General features: G+C 44.9%; 1 protein-coding gene across 2 annotated transcripts in view; it reads left to right on the plus strand.

Annotated features, from left to right (window-relative positions):
- The first annotated feature begins 2,033 nt into the window (after positions 1–2,033).
- Positions 2,034–22,838, plus strand: part of OBSCN (obscurin, cytoskeletal calmodulin and titin-interacting RhoGEF) — a 152,422-nt gene continuing 131,617 nt past the window's right edge. For both annotated transcript variants that reach the window (XM_069959132.1, XM_069959133.1), the window contains exons 1-2: positions 2,034–2,265; positions 20,183–21,316. In XM_069959132.1, coding sequence (XP_069815233.1) covers positions 20,191–21,316 — 1,126 coding nt within the window. In that variant the 5' untranslated portion in view covers positions 2,034–2,265; positions 20,183–20,190. The remainder of the gene's footprint in view (positions 2,266–20,182; positions 21,317–22,838) is intronic.

Genomic DNA, 22,838 nt, shown 5'->3' on the forward strand with positions numbered 1-22,838 from the left:
CTTATCACTGCAGAGCCTGAAGTATTATCCACCAGTACAGAGTCTGCTAGTCCACCTATGGATGCTGCACAACAACTCTCATCAGCCACTGACATACCACCTGCGGATGCTGCACAACAACTCTCATCAGCCACTGAAGAGACAAGTAAAGTGCTCAGAGAACCAGTCACTAAACCCTCCAAACAGCAGCCCAGCACCTTTACAGATCCAGCTGCAAGTACCCGTGTAGATGATGACGGGCTCCAGATCGTAAAAAGAAAAAACACAACAGTGGATTCCTCTAGAAAGATCACTGCAACCAAGAAGCCAGCTAAGCCGCCAGCGCTGGAGATCACCTCTGGAAGGTACAGTGTTCTGGGAGAAGAAGAGCAGGAGACAACAATAGAACAAGTTCCCTCAACCCTTCCTGATGATGACCCTCAGGATGATGATCCTGAACCCTCAGTGTCCACCAAGAGATGGGGAACTACAGGTCACAGCAGTGGAAGGAGAAAAAGGACTAAGAAGGCCAAGTGAATGAGACTAAGACTCAGCTCTATCAATGTAAACAGTGTGAGGACTAAGAGCCGGCGACAGGCGATCTACCAGCTTCTGTCTAAGGAGAGATCTGAAATAGAGTCTCTAAAGACTGTATATAAGAGAGACCTGAAATGTGACCCGCACAATGTGTATTGGAGAAACATCCATGTGTCATGTTTTCTGTAATGTTATCAAGTAATGTAACAATATCTTTATTTTCTATGATTTTAATGTAAATACACTGTAATAATTTGGTGTAAGTTTTAAATAAAAAGATCATTATAGTAGTTATATTCTTGTATATAGGGGCAGTATTATAGTAGTTATATTCCTGTATATAGGGGGCAGTATTATAGTAGTTATATTCTTGTATATAGGGAGCAGTATTATAGTTATTATATTCTTGTATATAGGAGCAGTATTATAGTAGTTATATTCTTGTATATAGGGGCAGTATTATAGTAGTTATATTCTTGTATATAGGGAGCAGTATTATAGTTATTATATTCTTGTATATAGGAGCAGTATTATAGTAGTTATATTCTTGTATATAGGGAGCAGTATTATAGTAGTTATATTCTTGTATATAGGAGCAGTATTATAGTAGTTATATTCTTGTATATAGAAATATGACGTGCACGGTAGACACAGGGACATTCATTTTGGAGATGGACTTGAGATTGCCCATGCCTCCTCACAATTTGGCTTCTCAAGTTCTCAGACAGTTCTTTGGTCTTCTTTCTTTTCTCCGTGCTCAATGTGGTCACACAAGGACACAGGACAGAGGTTTAGTCAACTTTAATCCATTTCAACTGGCTGCAAGTGTGATTTAGTTATGGCCAACACCTGTTATATGGCACAGGTAAGTAACAGGTGCTGTTAATTACACAAATTAGAGAAGCATCACATGATTTTTCTAAGGGTGCCAATACTTTTGACCACCCCCTTTTTATGTTTTGTGTGGAATTATATCCAATACCAAAGCATTTGTGATTGCAATCATTTTCTGACAGAATTGCAGGGGTGCCAATACTTTTGGCCAGCAGTGTAGGAGGCAGTATTATAGTAGGTATATCTTATTCATAGTAAAGAGAGTAATATTAGTCAATAGGAGGCAACATCTAGTGCAGAAGAATGTGGATTATGGTCTGTGCTGCCCCCTAGGTGTGATGTGGGTTCATTGCAGTTGATTTAGTGCTGTATACACTGTCCTCATTTAGTGGCGGCTTTCACATTTTTTTCCCTTTGCCACTACTTGGTGACATGGCCCCCCTCCTTAGCACCTGTCCTTTCTGTGTTGCTGAATAAATACCCCGCGCCCTTCCCTGTGTCCCGGCCCTCAGAGTCCATCTCTGTATCTTCCTCCCTCTTGGCTTCTTCACCACATGAAAGGCAATGTGCACAGTAAGCGACACCCGGTCTATTTTGGATTAAGGGAGCCACTCTGCCCCCTCCCCCCCCACCCCCGGCACTCTGTATCCTTCATGTGACTTTCCTTTCTCTGGGGCCGCAGGACACGGATTGGAGTCTCAGGGAGAGGGGATCAGTCTGAACTGCCAAAAAAACAAAACAAAAAAGAAACGAAAAAACTTCTGTCCCAAACTGGATCTATATCGGGAATCAAAGGAACAAACCAAAGTCTGCTGTGCCCCCTGAGAATCGGTCTGTACTTACATCGGGGTCCTCATGAGTGATAGGGGGGTCCCTACTGCTGCAGCACAGAAGCTCTGAGGACGTCAAGAAAAGGTGCGATATTTGTGTGTGCTGAAAGGGTTAAGTGACGGTCACCTGGGGGTGGTGATTTTTACTGATGTACTTTATATAGCACTAACATGTTCTGCAGCACTACAAATGAGAAAAACAAAACCTGACGTTACTGAGTGCTCTGATCACAAGAGCTTACAATCTATGAGGAAATATGAGACACAAGAGAAGTGAGGACCGTGCTCACAAGAGCTTACAGTCTATAAGGAAGTAAGAGAATGTATTATGAGGTTGTGCAGCAGCTGAGGTGTATTAAGAGGTTCGTTAGCAGCTGTGGTGTATGATGAGGTTCTGCAGTAGTTGAGGTGTATTATGAGGTTCTGCAACAGCTGAGGTGTATTATGATGTTCTTATACAGCTGAGGTTTGAATTATGATGTTCTGCAGCAGCTGAGTTGTGTATTATGAGGTTCTGCAGCAGCTGAGGTGTATTATGAGGTTCTGCCACAGTCTAGGTATATTATGAGGTTCTGCCACAGTCTAGGTATATTATGAGGTTCGGCAGCAGCTGAGTTGTGTATAAGGTTATGTTCACACTGCGTATATGTCCGGCCGCATATTTTCTAGGCCGGACATATACGCGGTAAAGTCCGTCCGGAGATTCACGCTACTTGCGGCCGGATACGTACGGACCCCGAACTTACGCCCGAAGTCTACTTACGTTTCCCGAGCACCCTACGTAGCGATCTGACAGCGGTCTTTTACTTGGAAATCTTCGCCTAGCCCCGGACACCCCACAGAACCTTTTGGATCGGCACAAAAAGCTGCAAAAATGAAGAAATCACCACTACGTACAGGACCGCATGTAACGCTACGGGCGTAAGTTACGGCATTTTCGTCCGCAAACAATGGTCTGGTTCATTTTTTACGCCGCCGCGTACGATCCGGGCATAAGTTCGTACGTAGTGTGAACTGTGCAGCCGTACATCGTATACTTTCCATTATACGCAAACTACGTAAGTCTCCGGCCACTTATTCACGGAACGTGCTAAGGCCGGAAACATAGCCTTAAGAGGTTTTGTAGCAGCTGAGGTGTGTGTTTAGGAGTAGGAGAAGGGGGCAGTAGGTGAGGGTTGATGATAATTGGGGGGCGGCAGTAGATGTGGGGAGGAAGCAGAAGGTTGATGATAGTTGAGAGCAATGGCGTAGCTAGGATTCATGGGGCCCCATAGCAAAAAACTGCATGGGGCCCCAGACTCACTTGGCCTCATACTTTCCTGGCCCAGCACAGTCTCCTGCCGTTCCTTCATTCTTCCAGCTCCCTGGCGCATGAGTGACGTCACTCACACACCAGGGGGCTGGGAGAATGAATGCTGGAGGACTGTGCCGGGCCAGGTAAGTATTTGTATGAGGGGGCAGCTTTTGTGGATGGAGGTGCAAAGCTGCCTTCAGCCACAAGAGAAACCGGCAGGGCAGGAAGCCAATGGTTCCTTGCTCTGTCGCTAAGAGCGCTGCAGCATTTAAAGGGGTACTCCACTGAGAAAAAAATATGAAATGCATGGGTTTTATAAAGTTATGTAATTCTGCAATGTGCTTACATTGCCGTTTTCATTACATTATAACAGTTTTTCAGCCCTGATGCTCCCACCAAATGCAGTGTATTTCTGTACCTGGGGTCAGATTGTCGACCTCCTCTGTCCGCCGCTGTCGCCATTTTGTGACAATGCTTTTCACACATTCTTGTTCTGCCCTGGGGCCTGGCCTGCTCTGATCTTTGTCCCCCTATAGTAGATGGCCCTCATGATGACTAAATAAAATATAAAATCGAACTCACCTCCCACACGCTTTCCCGTTGCTGCTGCTCTCCTGCATGTCCTGCATGCTTCAGTGTGTTCCAGCAGCGTATGTTACAGGTGCTGCCTGTGACAGAAGCCCTGGCTGCATATCAGCGCTCCTTAAAGGGGCACAAACATTTTCCGTGATGGCGCTGCAGTGCAGCACATTACTTGGGCCCACCAGATGTAAGCTACGACTAAATTGTAAGATTAAAGTGGGACTATCAGCCGGTTAGATGAATCTAACCTACTGATATGTCCCTACTGCACAGGAGGTGCTGAGGAGTAAGGTATCTCTCTTACCTTCCTCCTCGGCGCCTTTCCGGTGAAGTTAGTTGTGTGATCCACGGTCTTGCCGTTAGGAGCACTGGGACACCCCCATAGCACCAATCCGCCCCTGGCTGGCCTCTGCTTTTCTAAAGAAAATAAATGGAGCAGACCGGCTGAGGGCAGGTCGGACTAGCACTATGCGGTAAGCAGTGCTCCTAGCGGTCTCACCAGACCGTGTATCAGATGACTAACTGCACTGGAACGGCACAGAGGAGGAAGGTAAGAGACATACCATCCTCCTCGGCGCACTTTCCATTTTTGTGAGTTGCCAGTGTCGTGCGGCTGCTATTCGATGAATGACATGTCAGTTTTTCGTGCGGCCGCTATGAATCCTGTCCGGAATGTATACTATAGGAGAGATTTATGAAAGGGTGTAAATATACACCTGGTGTAAACTGCCCACAGCAACCAATCACAGCTCCTCTTATATCTTACCAGATCTGAAAGCTGAGCTTTGATTGGTTGCAGTGGGCAGTTTACACCAGGTGTATATTTACACCCTTTCATAAATCTCCCTCTATGTGTATACACTCCAGCCGGGATTCCATTGACTGCAGTGCAACATAAATTTTATATTAATCATGACCGTTGTTGCAATTTGGCAGCAATGCCCATGATTAATAGAAATTTTACGTGTGAACTTAGCCTCAGAGATCATGTGCTAGATGATCATAGCAAACCAGACCTCCCCATTAATAGCAGCTGCTGCAGAAACGCTTTAGAATCAGACCTGTCAATCACCTGATTGATAAAATGAGATAATAAATACTACTGAAGTACAAAATGCGGACAGGGTAATACAATGGGGAAACATCTTTCATGTGTAATGTGGTAGGGGGTCTTATAACTAAAGATCAGAGCTCACCATACATAGCAGCTGCTTTAGAACATCTTGGGAAACCTGTAATTTACTCGAGACACTACATAATGACACCTCAAACACACACACATATAGACACACACACACACATACACCGCTGACTACTGACACAGACAGATACATATACACACGCACACACACTGACATATACATATATACACACACAGATACAGTAGATACATACACTCAATATGCACACACAAAGACACACACACATAAACACAGCACTTACAGCTCTGTCTTCCCCATCTTCCTCTCTGCAGTCAGGCCGATGTTGCTCTACACACTAATTTTGAGGACCTACGAGTCATGTGACTCAGGTCCTTCATCACTGTCCATCTCTGTGTGCAGGAGTTTAGGCTAAAGGCTGAATTGTTATCCGCTCTTCAGTTTCAGCAGAGAACCCCTGAGGCAGGGACTTCACTGGGTGGTTTGGACTACTGCTCAAACCGCACATAGTATAATCTGCCAGTGTTGGGAAAGGGAAGTAGGAGAGGGAAGTGCAGTAACCTGGGGTTGGTAGATGTTGGAATTAGTGGGCTAGGTGTGAGACACAAAATACAACACAAAAGACAACACAAAATACTTAGGCTGGGTAATTGAGGTATATAAGTGTAGATAAGACAGCTTCTGTGTAATTGGGTACTTAGTAGGTTAAGGCCCTATTCCACCAACAGATCTGACGACAGATTATCTGCCAAAGATTTGAAGCCAAACCCAGGAACGGACTATAAACTGAGATCAGGTCATAAAGGAAAGACTGGATTTCTCCTCTTTTCAAATCCACTCCTGGGTTTGGCTTCAAATCTTTAGCAGATAATCTGTCGTTAGATCTGTAGGTGGAATAGGGCCTTAAGGTTAAGGTTTTATTTGGTATTTACTTGAAGTAGACTAGGGGGCTACCGAGGGTCCTTGCCTAATTAGTAGCAGGACTCTGTCAGGGTGACTTGGGTTTGGAGGCACCGCCTTTTACCGAACAGATCACAGAATGCCAGTTCTGGTAGCACAAGCCCTGGACTTGCACAACCAGGAGTAGCTAAACATTCAAGGTTCTGTGAGATGGCCAATTTAACATCAATGGAGTACTTCGGCTTTATCTTCTCTTTGCTCCACTGCAAACGAACCTTTGGGTTTCTGGAATGTCCTGACTACAACACGGATAGTCACCCCAGACGTAGGCAAGGTGCCCCTATATGGCAGTTATCCTACCTTTAGCTTTAGCACTGCATAATACTTGTAAAGTTACTTGAAAAAAATACTGGATCTGTCACAGAGTCCCTATCAGGGGCCTGGTCTCAAGGCCAGGCCCTGGATTAAACTTTTTCAGGAATAAACACTTTGTACACTCTATTTCTAGACATAAACTGACTAGGACTGAACCCAAAACCCCCACCTAAAGACCTTCAGAATATTTTACAGCAAAGGACAGGACTTGTCTTCCATTGGTGGGGAAGCTTTAGGAACAAACTGTACCCAAGTGTTTGATAAGTTGTTGTGTGTGGAACCCAGAAACAAGAGCAACCCAGAAACAAGAGCAACACTTGTGATACCTTTAGCTGTGCAATAGACAAGAAAGTGAAGTTAGAGTTCTACTCTAAGGAGTAGAAAGCAACTTTTAGTCCAGAGCATAGTAATACATACCTGATGACAGGTTGTGCTAGGAAGTAGTGGCACACTTGTTCTGAGACAATACAATAGGATGCAGTAGGTGAGGGTTAGAGATGGTAGGTGGGGGGAGGAGACAGAAGGTCAGGGGAGGAGACAGTAGGTGGGGGGAGGAGACAGCGGTTGAGGGTTAGGGACAGTGGGTGGGATGAGGAGGCAGTAGGTGAGGGTTAGGGACAGTAGGTGAGGGTTAGGCACAGTAGGTGGAGGATACAGTAGGTGAGGGTTTGGAGAGTAGGTGAGGAGGAGAAGACATTAGGTGAGTGTTAGGGAGAGTAGGTGGGAGGAGGAGACAGTTGGTGAGGGTTAGGGACAGTAGGTGAGGGTTAGGGACAGTAGGTTAGAGGAGGAAACAGTAGGTAAGCGGAGGAGACAGTAAGTGAGGGTTAGTCACAGTAGGTGGGAGGAGGAAACAGTAGGTGAGGGGAGGAGACAGTAGGTGAGGGTTAGGGACAGTAGGTGGGGGGGGGAATATGGTAGGTAAGGGTTAGGGACAGTAGGTGGGGAGTACACAGTAGGTGAGGAGACAGTAAGTGAGAGGAGGACACAGTCAATGTGGGGAGACAGTAGGTGATGTAATTTTTGGTTTAGCTGTTTCCAGTTAAATACGTCTTAAGGCTGTGTTCACACTACGTATATTTCAGTCAGTATATTTCAGTCAGTATTGCAACCAAAACCAGGAGTGGATTAAAAACAACAGAAAGGATCTGTTCACACAATGTTGAAATTGAGTGGATGGCCGCCATATAACAGTAAATAACGGCCATTATTTCAATATAACAGCCGTTGTTTTAAAATAACAGCAAATATTTGCCATTAAATGGCGGCAATCCACTCAATTACAACATTATGTGAACAGATCCTTTCTGTGTTTTTAATCCACTCCTGGTTTTGGTTGCAATATGAGGACCACAATACTAACTGAATTATACGTAGTGTGAACCCAGCCTGAATCTGCAAATCACTTAAAGTGTCACTGTCGTGAATTTTTTTTTTGCAGAAATCAATAGTCCAGGCGATTTTAAGAAACTTTGTAATTGGGTTTATTATCCGAAAAAATGCATTTTTATCATGAAAAAGCAGTTTGAAGCTCTCCCCCCTGTCTTCATTGTTCTCCTATGTAGAGAGCTAAAGAAAAGACCAAAACAGGACAACAAAGAGTTAATCTACAAATCCCTCACCCGTTATCTGTTCTGACCATCACCAGTGACCTGTCTGAGCTCGGATTACAGCTGTCACCCAGCTCTGTGCCTGTAATCCTCTGTTATCTGCTTTCTGCTGCCGGCTAACTCCCTCCTTCCTCCTCCCCCCTCCCCTCTCCCTAGAACAGACAGGGTACGTCTCCTGCAACAAGTCACAATTTTCTGATTTTTCAGAGTGGATGAAAAAGAGGAAGGAGGGGGGGACCTGGGAAAAGGCTTTTTACATGCAGATAATGGCAGATTTGGCTAATAAACCCAATTACAAAGTTTCTTAAAATCGCCTGGACTATTGATTTCTGCAAAAAAAAAAAATACGACAGTGACTCTTTAACAACAGCACTTTGAGGTAATACGCGGGCAGCCTTCAATGCATTTCACTACTGTTCAAAATCAGAAAAAAAAAACAACCAAAAAGCTGTATATGAACGCAGTCTTATGTCCTCTCTAGTAATGTCAGAAATGTAAGTGGGCAACACTGTGTGTCTATCACCTGCATATGAGGAGATGCTCTCACATGTTGCTGTTAACTCCTCTACTCATCAATGATTGACCCCTGTAATACAACATGTAGTGGTGCCCCCTCTGGATGTGTAGTAGGCGTTTCATTTGTATTTACCGCTGAGGTGGGGGCAGGACCTCCTGAATTATGTGGATGTAATCAGTAATAACAACAGTGGATGGTACAGGGCCACGCACACTGCAGGGTCCACACCCCAGATTATACCCAAGATGTAATTTGCTGAATTTGCTGCCCCAGGATTTTACTCGCTGAGTCTGGAGCCCCAGGATGCCATTGCTGTGTCTGGGGTAAAGTGACTTGCTAAGTCTGGAGTATCAGGATGTGACTTTCCATATCTGAGGCCCCTGGTTGTGACTTGTTTAGTCTGTGGCCCCAGGATGTGACTTGACATGTCCAGGGCCCCAGGTTATGACTTGACATGTCTGGGGCCCTAGGATGTGACTTGCTGTGCTTGGGGCCCCAGAATGTAACTTTCTGAGACTGGGGCCCCAGGATGTGACATCCTGGGGCCCCAGACACAGCGAGTCACATCCTCGGGCCCCAGGATGTGACTTGTTGTGTTTGAGGGCCCCAGGATGTGACTTGCTGTGTTTGAGGGCCCCAGGATGTGACTTGCTGTGTCCAGGGCCCCAGGATGTGACTTACTTTGTCTGGGGCCCCAGTATGTGACTTGCTGTGTCTGGGGCCCCAGGATGTGACTTGCTATGTCTGGACCCTGGGATGTGACTTGTTTAGTCTGGGGCCCCAGGAAGTGACTCGCTGTGTCTGGGGCCCCAGGATGTGACTTGCTGTGTCCAGGGCCCCAGGATGTGATTTACTTTGTCTGGGGCCCCAGAATGTGACTTTCTTTGTCTGGGGCCCCAGTATGTGACTTGCTATGTCTAGGACCCAAGGATGTGACTTGCTGTGCCTGGACCCTGGGATGTGACTTGTTTAGTCTGGGGCCCTAGGATGTGACTTGCTGTGTCTGGGGCCCCTGGATATGATTTGCTGTGTTCAGGGCCTCAGGATGTGACCTGCTTTGTCTGGGGCCCCTGGATATGATTTGCTGTGTTCAGGGCCTCAGGATGTGATTTTCTGTGTTCGGGGGCCCCAGGATGTGACCTACTTTGGGGCCCAAGAATTTGACTTGCTGTGTCCGGGGCCCCATGATGTGATTTGCTGTGTCTGGGGCCCCAGGATGTGACTGGCTGTGTCCGGGGCCCCAGAATGTGACTTACTTTGTCTGGGGCCCCAGTATGTGACTTGCTGTGTCTGGACCCTGGGATGTGACTTGTTTTGTCTGGGGCCCTAGGATGTGATTTCCTGTGTCTGGGGCCCCTGGATGTGATTTCCTGTGTTTGGGGCCCCAGGATGTGACCTACTTTGTCTGGGGCCCCAGAATTTGACTTGCTGTGTCCGGGGCCCCATGATGTGACTTGCTGTGTCTAGACGCTGGGATGCGACTTGTTGTGTCTGGGGCCCCTTGATGTGACTTTCTGTGTCTGGGGCCCCTGGATGTGACATACTGTGTCCGGGGCCCCAGAATATGGCTTGCTGACTCCCGCTCTCATGTCTCCACTGTGGGTGACCTGATCCGGACTCCACTTCTACAAATGGTGATGTCTGCAGATGGAGGTGACAGCTGCAGCTATTTTGGGGACTGATGCGTCCAGCCTGGTGACAACTGATAAATGTCTCCCTGCTGATAATAACCAGCGGGGGGGCCACTCTCTTATCACAGGGCCACCAGCAACAGCCCCTGATCCATAGCTTTTTTTATAACCCCCAACACTGCTTATACAGGGCTTCCTATATCATGAACAAAATTATAGACCTGCATTGAATAGATGTAGAAAAGGAGGATATAGGGTTAATATCTGCTCCTTAGGGTGTGAAGAAACTGGGTGACCATTCATGAGCTCCATAATGGCGGCCCTCCATGATTATTACTAAACATAAGACTAGAAGTAACTTACTGTAAGAGGAGGCCAGGGCCACAACCCATCCAAAAATACTAGCGGCAGGAATTTCCCACAGCCAGGGTGACATCCCATAGCAGGGCAGCCCAGAGTCTTGGGTTGGGGGAGGGAAACACAAGAAACGTAGTGACACATTCTGTGGGAATGACCACCCATGTCTAGCAATGCATCAATGCTTTACCTACAGCTATAGCTAATCTACAACTGTACCTTATATACAGTCATACCTACTGTAACCAACAGCCTTATCTGAGCTATAACCATACCTTACATACAGTCATACTTAACCTACAGCCTTATCTGAACTATAACCGTACCTTATATACAGTCACACCTCACCTACAGCCTTTTCTGAACTACAAACTTCTTATATACAGTCATACGTAGCCTACAGCCTTATCTGCACTATAACCGTACCTTATATACAGTTACACCTTACCTAAAGCCTTTTCTGAATCACAACCTTACCATATATACAGTCATACCTAGCCTACAGCTATATCTGAACTACAACCATACCTTATACACAGCCATACCTCACCTACAGCCATTTCTAAACTATGACCATAATAGAGGGACTACACAGGGGGACATCTACTATAAGGGGACCGAACTTGGGGCCATCTACTGTAGGGTGATTACACAGGGAGCCATTTGCTACAAGGGTACTACACAGCGGGGCATTTACTATAGGGGGATAGACAGAGGGCCATCAACTATAAGGGGGCCACACAGGGAGCCATCTATGATAAGGAATCTACACAGGGGCAAACTATTATGGGGGGAATACACAGGGGGCTATCTACTATAAGGGCTCCTACACAGGGGGGTACTATAAGGGGACTACATAAGTGGGCAATCTACTATAGGGGTACTTCACAGGAAACCATCTACTATAAGAGGACTGCACAAGGTGGGCATCTACTGTAGGGAGACTATACAGGTGGCCATCTACTATAGTAGGGGTATTACACATGGGGTCATCTACTATAAGGAGCCGCACAAGGTGCCATCTACTGAAAGGGGGCTATACAATGGAGTCATCTACTATAAGGGGACTGCACTTGAGTCCTTCTACTTCAGAGGGGACTATACAGGGGGCCATCTACTATAAGTGGACCACACAGGGGCCCATCTACTATAAGGGGACTGCACAGAGGGGCCATCTGCTATACAGGGCAACATGGGGGGCATCTACTATAAGGGGACTGCACAAGGGTGCCATCTACTATAGGGAGACTACACAGAGGGTCATATACTATATGGAAACTATAAAGGGGGCCATCTTCTATTGGGGTACTACACAGGGGCCCATATACTATAAGGATGCTACACAAGGGGCCATCTACTAAAAGGGGGCTACACAAGGGGGCCATCTGTTATAAGGGGACTGCACTGGGCTCCATCTACTATAGGGAGACTACACAGGGGGGCATCTATTATAAGGGGGCTACACAGGGAGCCACCTGCTATAAGGGGACTACATAGGGAGGCATCTACAATATGGAATTTAGACAGGGGGCATCTAGTATAGGGGGACTACACAGCGGCCCATCTACCATAAAGAAACTGCACTGGGGGCCATCTACTAAAGGAAGACTAGATGGGGGGTATCTACTATATGGAAATATGTTGTATTTTTTTCCATCTGTTTAATGTGACTGAATCCATGATGGAATTTGAATTGCATTAATAAAGTAATCTGATGTTCGGGATATAGGAGGTTAATATTTACTATTAGTCATCTCAGGTATGTAGGGGGTTGATATTTCTTATTTTTTGCATGTAGCGATTAATATTTCTTATGCCTGGTATGTAGGAGCCTAATGTATTTTATTTCTTGTATTCGGGGGTTAATATTTATTATTGCTGGTTTGCAAGGAGGTTAACTTTTCTAAGCTTTGGCAAGTGGGAGGTTAATGTTTGATTATATCTGTAGCATATAGGGGGTTAATATGTTGTATCTCTGGCCTGTAGGGGTTACTATTTATTTGGTTAATAAAAGGAGTTAATATGTTTTCTCTAGTATGTAGGGGGTTAATATTTCTTATCTCTAGTATATAGGGATTAATATTTTCTCAATATTACTCTCCAGAATGTAGTGGGTTAATATATTAATATGTCTCTTGTAGGTAGGTGGTTGAAATGTCATATCACTGGTATGTAAGGGGTTAATGTTCTTATTGTCCGTATGCAGAGATCAATATTTCCTTTTTTTTTGCATGTTGGGGGTTAATTTTTCTCATCTCTGGTATGTAATGTATTACTATTTCTTATCTGACAAGTAGGGGATTAATGGTTCTTATTTATGGTATGTAGGGGGTTAATATTTATTAACTCTGGTTTGTAGGGGCTTAATTTTTCTAAGCTTTGGTGTGTAGGATGTTGATATTTGTCATATCTGTTATGTGGATTTTTAAAAATATTAACCTCTTACAAACCAAAGATTTAAAAAAAAGAACACATAACAGAAATATTATCCCCCTACATACCAGAGATAATAAATATTAACCCTTTCCATACCAGAAATAGATATAAACCCCATACCAGATATGTAAAAAATATTAACCCCCCACATACCAGATGAGACATTAACCCCCTACATACCCGAGTTAAGAAATATTATCTCCCTACATATCAGAAATAGATATAAACCCTCTACATACCAGAGATGAAAGAAAAAAATATTAACCTCTTACATATGTGCGATCTATCTTTGGTAGGTGGTATACATTTATTAGCTATGATCTGTAAGGGGTTAATATTTTGAATGTGTGGTATGTAGGGAGTTAATATTTATTATCTATGATATGTAGGGGGATATTTATTATCTGTGGTATGTAAAGGTTAACATATCTTATTTCTGGTATGTAGGGAGTTAATAATTTTTATCTATGATATGTATGGATTTAATTTTTATTATCTCTGGTATGTAGGGGGTAAATAATTATTATCTATGATATGTAGGGGGATAATATTTATTATGTCTGGTATGCAGGGGTTAATATTTCTTATCTCTGGTATGTAGGGGGTTAATATTTCTTATCTGTGATGTGTAAGGGGTTAATATTTCTTATGTATGGTATGTAAGGGGTTACTATTTCTTATGTATAGTATGTAAGGGGTTACTATTTCTTATCTCTGATGTTTAAGGGGTTAATATTTCTTATCTCTGATGTGTAAGGGGTTAATATTTCTTATGTATGGTATGTAAGGGGTTACTATTTCTTATGTATGGTATGTAAGGGGTTATTATTTCTTATGTATGGTATGTAAGGGGTTACTATTTCTTATGTATGGTATGTAAGGGGTTAATATTTCTTATGTGTGGTATGTAGGGGTTAATATTTCTTATGTATGTATGTAAGGGGTTAACATTTCTTATGTATGGTATGTAGGGGGTTAATATTTCTTATGTGTGGTATGTAGGGGGTTAATATTTCTTATGTATGGTATGTAGGGGTTAATAGTTCTTATGTATGATAGGAAAGGGGTTAAAATTTCTTATGCATGGTATGTAAGGGGTTAATATTTCTTATGTGTGGTATGTAAGAGGGTGACATGTATCTCTGGCATTGAGTGGGTTGAAGACATTCCCCAAGCCATTGATGATGTCACAGAATCCTTGTTTTGCCAGTGGGGGCGTGGCTTAGTCTGATGACATCACTTTATTGTGGTGTGATTAGCACTTCAGCTGTCAGGACTGCCTCTTAGAGCAGCAGAGCTGACAGTAAGCAGCACCTTCCTGCGCCCTGAGGGGGTCAGATGACACCTGATACTTTACAATCTGCAGATATCTTTCCTTTTAGAGACGTGTGGGGGGAGTGGCGGGTATCATGTTCCTGCCCCTTGTGCTGGATACTCTGATGCAGCGCTGTACGTTCTGTATCGCAGCTGATTCAGGGGATTTCACCTTCAGGCAACTTTAGCATATTGCCGGGGATGAGTCCTGATTAATCTAATACTGAAGCCCCATGTACCCTGAGCCCACAATAATTTGCTGCTGGAAAGGCCAGGAAATGATGAGAGTGACGGTGCAACCCACACCTGATGGGTCTCATCCTATTTATAGGATTGTTATGATTACTGGTGCAAGTGATGAAGGACTGTGGGTAGTAGTGGTCATGCTGGTGGTTATTGTGGTTTAGAGGTATCTGTGGACGTAGTGGTAGAGGCAGTCTTGTGATTAATGTGTTACTGATGATGATGATGTGGATTCTGGTGATGATAATGTGGTAACTAGGGGTTGCTAGGTGGTGTTGTATAGCTAGTGGTGTACCCCTGAGGCACTTGTCATGTTGGTCAGGAGTGGTATTGTGGTGGCTGGTAGCCAGCGCCTCTGCGGAGTTTAGGGTCACTTGGGCACTTGTCACGGTAGCATGGAGTGGTGTTAGACCCACCCCGGACTGTTGGCACCACCACAGCACAGAGAAAGAGGAGAACTTAAGTATACAGAGGTATGTAGGTGCAGGTGCTCAAAAGGTAAACTAGAGTCCAGTGCGTTTGACAAAAGTAGCATACTTTACTGAAGAGTAACTTGGTTCAAACAGTACAAATCTTTACAGAAAACGTAGGTGCGGACAGTTGAGAAGGAACCGGTACTTGTAGTAGTAGGTGCTTTGCAGTAGAGAGAGAAAGGAGAGGAGTTGCTAGAGGGGCCCTGACAAATGTAGTAAGTGTGCTCTGCCAGAACAGGTGAAGTAGCTGAGGAGGTGAAAGAGAATCTCACGGATGACTTGCTGTCTCTGACCGCCTTTTGCGGGCTACCTGTCCTAGGTGGGTAATATGAGCCCCAGTTATCGGGGTGAAGCAGACTCCCAGGATTTCCCAGTTGTCCTGCGCTGCACAGTGGGATACGTAGACGTACTGTAGCTTTGTCCCACTGGGGTCAGTTCCTATTGCTTCAGGTAACTTCCCTGAATGTGTAGCAAATACAAGTAGTGACACCTAGAGGGGAAAACACAATAGTACAGTGGCACCAACTCCCACTTGTGTGAACCCGAGGGACTTACTTACTCAGGTGCAATAGACAGCATAGACATGCACTCACCCCTGAATATTTCAACACACACTTTTAAGTTAGTACAGGTGTAAGAGTCTCTGATTAACTTAAACAGGGAAAACATTTACTGCAGATCCTTAAAATACAGAGTATACAGTTCTCTCTTTTCAGTAGAGGTGCAATAATAAAAACTCTCAATCTCTTGAGCTGGGTACTGGGATTTAACAATACTTATGAAGAATATAATTGAATACAGCTTCTCGCTGGATGAATAATAGTTTTTAGCACTTGATAAGTCTTTGGGTTACTAACTTGAATAGTGTTTGGAAAGCTGTCTAAAAGAGAGGAGTGGACTGAGGGCTACTTCAGGGTACTTGGGGGGGTCTTACCTAGACCCTAAGGTACTCAGCTAGGCAGGCTTTTAGAGAAAGAGTACCTATGCCCAAGGGTGTGAACTTCCACCTTTTGCTGTCTATGGGCACAGAGTGACATAGAAAAAGGAACGTAGGTTCCAGCTTGTGGGTTGAGCTAGCCGTCCGGGACACCCCTAAGGAAACCTAGCAATAGCAGTGGAGTCTTTAGGCTTTATGCGCTTACCTAGCCACTGACTTGATATCCAGTCTTAGTTATCAGGATGAAGTGAGAGTAGGTAGAGTTGCAGTCGTAGCCATGGTGGTGGCAAGAGTGATTGTATGGAAGAGGATGGAAATGGTAGTGGCAGCGGTGATAATACTGAAGGTGGTGGTGATGATGAGGGTAGCAATGTTAGTAGAGATGGTGATGGTAGTGGCAGCAGGGATAATACCGAAGGTGGTGGGGATGTTGGGGGTAGCAGTGATTTTACTGGAGCTGGCGGTGATGCTAGCAGTGATAGTACTATAGGTGGTTGTCATGGTGAGGGTAGTATTGATAGTATTGAAGGTAGTGGTGATGGTGGGTGTAGCAGTGTAATACAACACTAGAACTCTGCAACTTTTTTTTTCTGGGTGGTGATCGGCCACAGCTATTTATTAGTAAAACTCCTGGTGTTGTGCCACGTGAGGCTTCCACTGCAAAAGTCCACTTTACAAACCCCTTGCCTCGCCTGGTGTGATTTATTAAAACAAAAACAAATCACAAAACATAAAAATCTCAGAAAAAGGGGAGGGAGGGAGCGTGGCTACATTGGCTGCACCGATGGGTCTCTGGAGAATGGGAGGCTACAAAAGCCTGGCGGTGGCTACTGTGGGAGGAGGCCATAACTAGTTGGACCTAGGCCCAAACTCACTCCTCAGGGCTGTGTGGTGCCATAAAACCCAGGCAGTTAAGAAGAGGTAACCCCTTCACTCCCTGGGCCCTGCTTTTGTTGGAATAAACATAAAGTGATATCTACGTAAAGTGTGTGTGTGTGTGTGTGTGTGTTGGGGGTGCCACATGTCATCAGTGGGCACCCTCTCTAGATTGTCAGGTGCCCTCCAGTATGATCATCAGTTTAGGTATGTTTACCTGATTTACCCATCCAGTGCCGTAAGCAGACTGTAGGGGTAAGAACTGGTGACTCCCTTGTATCACGGCTATGACAGCTTTATAGCTTCAGCAACAAATGATGAAGGCTACAATATGGAGAAGGAAGGTACTACATAGGATGATGAGGTGGAGAACTAATACCTGGAAGGGGGTATAAGGGAGACATTATACCTAGGGGGATCATATCTGAGAGAGGAGAGATGATACCTGAGAGGAGAAGTCATGATACCCTAAAGGAGGAGAGATAATACCTGAGAGGAGGAGGGGTGATACCTGAAAAGAAGAGATTATACCTGAGAGGAAAAGACCTTATAGGAGGAGAGCTGATACCTAAGAAGAGAAGACCTGAGAGGAGGAGAGATGATACCATGAGAGGGGAGAGCTGATATCTGGGAGCAGGAGAGATGAGAAGGGAGAAATGATACCTGAGAGGGGAGAGTTGATACCTGAGAGGAGGAGAGGTGATACCTGAAAAGAGGAGACATGATACCCTAGAGGAGGAGAGATGATACCTGAGAGGAGGAGACATGATACATGAGAGAAGAGATTATACCTGAGAGGAAAAGACCTTATAGGAGGAGAGCTGATACCTAAGAAGAGAAGACCTGAGAGGATGAGAGATAATACCATGAGAGGGGAGAGCTGATATCTGGGAGCAGGAGAGATGAGAAGGGAGAAATGATACCTGAGAGGGGAGAGTTGATACCTGAGAGGAGGATAGGTGATACCTGAAAAGAGGAGACATGATACCCTAGAGGAGGAGAGATGATACCTGAGAGGGGGAGACATGATACATGAGAGAAGAGATTATACCTGAGAGGAAAAGACCTTATAGGAGGAGAGCTGATACCTGAGAAGAGAAGACCTGAGAGGAGGAGAGAAAATACCATGAGAGGGGAGAGCTGATATCTGGGAGCAGAAGAGATGAGAGGGGAGAAATGATACCTGAGAGGGGAGAGTTTATACCTGAGAGGAGGAGAGGTGATACCTGAAGAGAGGAGATATCATACCCTAGAGGAGGAGAGATGATACCTGAGAGGAGGAGAGATGATACCTGAGAGGAGGAGAGATAATACCATGAGAGGGGAGAGTTAATATCTGGGAGCAGAAGAGATGAGAGTGGAGAATTGATACCTGAGAGGAGGAGAGGTGATACCTGAAAAGAGGAGATATGATACCCTAGAGGAGGAGAGATGATACCTGAGAGGAGGAGAGATGATACCTGAAAAGAGGAGACATGATACCCTAGAGGAGGAGAGATGATACCTGAAAAGAGGAGACATGATACCCTAGAGGAGGAGAGATGATACCTGAGAGGAGGAGAGGTGATACCTGAAAAGAGGAGACATGATACCCTAGAGGAGGAGAGATGATACCTGAGAGGAGGAGAGGTGATACCTGAAAAGAGGAGACATGATACCTGAGAGGAGGAGAGATAATACCTGAGAGTGGAGAGCTAATACCTGAAAGAAAGAGAGATACCTTAAAGGGCAAAGATGATATTCGAGAACAGAGAGCTGATATCTGAGATGGGAGGATGATACCTGAGAGGGGAAAGATAATACTTGAGAAGGGAGGAAACATAATAACTTAGAGGAGGAGACAATACCTGAGAGGGGAGAGATGATACCTGATACCCACCTCCTCCAACTGCACTATCCTTTTTATAAAAGATAGCTAACCATTGTAGACTTTATCAACTCTGCTTTTTGTCTGCAACCCTTTCCTCATAGATTGTAAGCTCTTGAGATCAAAGCCCATACTCCTCATGTATTACTTGATGGTTATACGGTTTGTGCATCTCTGTAATGTCTGATTTGTCTGTATATGTACCCCCAGAATTGTACAGTGCTGTGGAATATGTTAGTACCATATAAATAAGATTATTATTATTATTATTATTATTATTATTATATAGGGCAACCAGAGGTGGGAGGTTAGTGGTGACTATGGGGGAGATTTATGACACAGTCATATAGTAGGATTATCCATTGGGGCCCATAGTAGCTTGTATTTTAACAGGGCTAATATATTTCGAAAACTGAGCTGTGATTGGTTGCGACTTGTTGCTATGGGAGAATTTACTTGTGACTATACAGTATATATATATATATATATATACAGCTACCAGAGAAGGAAGGAGACTGACTGAGAACCTGCTAGGGACTATAAAATAGTTAGAGGGGGAATGAGAATGTGAATTTTCTGGGGACTCTATATAGAGAACCACTAGAGTAGAAGATGACTGAGAATTTACTGTGCACTAATATATGGCAACCATAGGGAAGAATCTGATTGGAATCTTATCTATACAGATACCAGAGGAGGAAGGAGACTGACAGGGACCCTACTGTGCACTATATATAGCAACCACAGGGACGAAGGAGTATGATTGGAAGAGAAAGAGAGAGCTACCAGAGATTGGAGGAGACCAAGATGTGTAAGGGTGGAGGATGAATTGCTACATTGCAGAAGAGATCAGACCCTAAGGGGCAGAGATCCTTCTATATATGTGACTTATAAGACGAGATGATCATCTACTGTACAATGTCCCTAACGTGTTTAGGGGTCAGGCTCTCGTACTGGTCACGTGTCATCCAGCAGTCACATGACATTTCTTATGATATCAGCTGCACTTAGTCCTTGGGTTCTTATATAAGTCAGTGGATCTCTCCATGAAGGCAGACGCACAGGGGGAGGGTCGGGACACCAGAGACACATAACTCTGAGATTAAGGGGCTATTTTAGAGACAAGATTTGCTGTTTCCTTTCTGAGAGCATCAAAGGTGACAAGGAATGAGGGAGGTGACATTGGACGTGACATTAATGGGGTGAATTCTCTAATGTAACACTATCAGGGATGAAGCTTCTGCTGCCCAGTTCCTACCGAGCTGCCATTTATGTGTTGTAAGTTTTAAAGGGATCCTCCAGCAAAAGGTGAACCCCCATCCTCTTGCACCATCTGGAGCCGCTCTCCTGTAAGATCAGGATAATCATAATAAATAATATTTCCTTTTGGGTAATTCTTCCCTTTCTAATAATTCTCTATCTTCTTTCAGATTCCACGATGGATACCAGTTCATTTAGCGGGGTGCCGCGCTTTCTCACCAGGCCCAAAGCCTTCATGATGACTTTGGGTAAAGATGCCACCCTGAGTTGTCAAATTGTTGGCAATCCTGTGCCCATAGTCACCTGGGAAAAGGACAAGCTACAGATCGAGTCTGGGGGTCGCTTCAAGATGGTCCAGGATGGCGAACTCTACCAGCTGACCATCTATGACTTATCCTTTGAGGACAGCGGCCAGTACATATGCCGAGCTATTAACAACATTGGGGAGGCATTTGCTGCGGTCTCAGTTAAGGTGGAAGAGGAAAGCACAGTAGTGGAATGTGCACCCTACTTTATTCTGAAGCCAACTGCCTCTAAAGTGAGCCTGGGAGAAGATGCCACCTTCCAGTGCCGGGTACTAGGTCTTCCACCACCTGTGGTAACCTGGGAGAAAGATGGCCGACTAGTAGGTACAGCCGCTGATTCAAGTCATATCCGTGTGGAGTCCCATGGAGACTCCAGCTCTCTTCGGATTCACTGTGTTAGGTTCTCCGATGGTGGGACATATTTATGTCGAGCAGAGAACACTATCGGCCAGGCCAAGGCTTCTGCTTCATTGTCTATTGACTCTTTTACCAATCTTAATGCCAACAGCACCAATGCAGTGGAGTCTTCATATGGTAAAACAGCCTCGCTGCTGTCTCATCTCCAGAAACGGCGAGAGGAGATACGAAAAAGTGACCTCTCCATTATGGGCTCCTATGACTCCAACACCAAGTCCTATGGATCTCTGGATACATTTACTGGTTTGGGATTATCTCTCGACTATGAGAGGGCAGCCACTCTTACACCGAAAATAAATCGTGAAGGCAGCATGAGCGTCCTGACCCGTACCTGTACTGTGACAGAGGGTAAACACGCTAAAATGAGCTGCTTTGTCACTGGTGAACCCAAGCCCGAGATTGTGTGGAAGAAGGATGGTGAGGTGATCACAGAGGGACGGAGACATGTGGTCTATGAGGACGAACAGGAGAACTTTGTGCTGAAAATTCTATTTTGCAAACAAATTGACTATGGATTGTACACTTGCACAGCGTCCAACCTGGCTGGTCAGACCTACAGTTCCGTGCTGGTCATCGTCAAAGGTAAGTGGTGGTCCATCCACTGTGGCCCAGAGGCCGAAATTTTTCAATTTCTATAGGAGCGCCTGGGGGTGGGGTTCTGCTGTATTGAACATGTTCGTGGTTAAAGCTCCTCCCTCTGATATTGTATGGCCTTGTATATTGCACACTTTCAGTTATTACAATGTTATAGGGGGTTGTACAGCATTAGAAAAACATGACTGCTTTAGGACAGACACACTCTGGTGGAGGACATCTCTAAGGGAAGCATGTAGCGCATAGCGTAACCAAGGGGAATCGGAATCTAGCAGCCATAGAAATCAGTGATCTCCTCAGTAGAGGTCCATTTGTGGTCTCTCCCTACATGGAGAACATAGTGACACCGGTGACCACACATGAACCACCCGCTATGTTTGACAGGTGAGCAGTCACTATTAGGCTCATGTGATGGAGGTTGCTCTAACATGACAAAGAAACATCTCAACCATGGCCAGAATTTGTTTATAATAATGGGAATCCCAGTACACATTGTCACCCTAGTTCTCATGGGATACTAAAGTGGAGCTGCTTTTGGTGGAGCTCACTCATAGACCTCAGTCTGCAGTAGATCAGTCATGGACCTCAGTCTGGGGTAAATCAATAATGTACCTCTTTCTGGAGTAGATCAGTTATGGACCTCCGTCTGGAGTAGACAGGGCCGGATTAAGGTTGGTGGAGGCCCTGGGCAAAAATTTTGATGGGGGCCCCCCCCATTTTTTTTCCCAAATATATCCCATACAATGATCTATACAGGTGGCTACTTACTGTAGCAGACTTAGCACCTACCCCTCCTCACTCCTGGCTGTGTGGCTCAGCATCCTCCTCTGTTCTGCATATGATGGTCACTACAGGCTGGAGTCCAGAGGAAGATGCCAGGCCCTAGAGACAGGACGGGGAGGGGTGTTTTCCCACCCGGGGTGTATTCCCACTTTGTGTTTATGTTAATAATGCAATGCGAGAACACAGCACTTCAGTACTTTCTGTGCTCTTTTGCCCCCTGTGTCAGCCACCACAGCAGCAGATGCAGATGTGAATCGCTGAAGGAAGCTGGACTTGCAAGTCTAAGTCCCATCTGCAGTTCCCAACCATGTACACTACCTGAAGTAGTAAGGAGCAACCAGAAAGTACTTAAAGGCTGTGTAGAATATATAGCAAATATGGTACATGTGAACGTACCCTAAGGATTAAAATACACAGCTGTGTGCAGCCCATGATATGGCATATATAGCCTGTGTGCAGCATATGACATACATAGGATATACACCATATGCTGCACACAGGCTATATACCATACACTGCTCTCAGGCTATATATCATATGCTGCACCAAGAGTATATACCATATGCTGCACACAGACTATATACAGTATATACCATATGCTGCACACAGACTATATACAGTATATACCATATGCTGCACACAGGCTATATACAGTATATACCATATGCTGCACCAAGAGTATATACAGTATATACCATATGCTGCACACAGACTATATACAGTATAT

The sequence above is a fragment of the Dendropsophus ebraccatus genome, chromosome 2 (genome assembly GCF_027789765.1).
Source record: "Dendropsophus ebraccatus isolate aDenEbr1 chromosome 2, aDenEbr1.pat, whole genome shotgun sequence".
NCBI classification, from domain to species: Eukaryota; Metazoa; Chordata; class Amphibia; order Anura; family Hylidae; genus Dendropsophus; species Dendropsophus ebraccatus.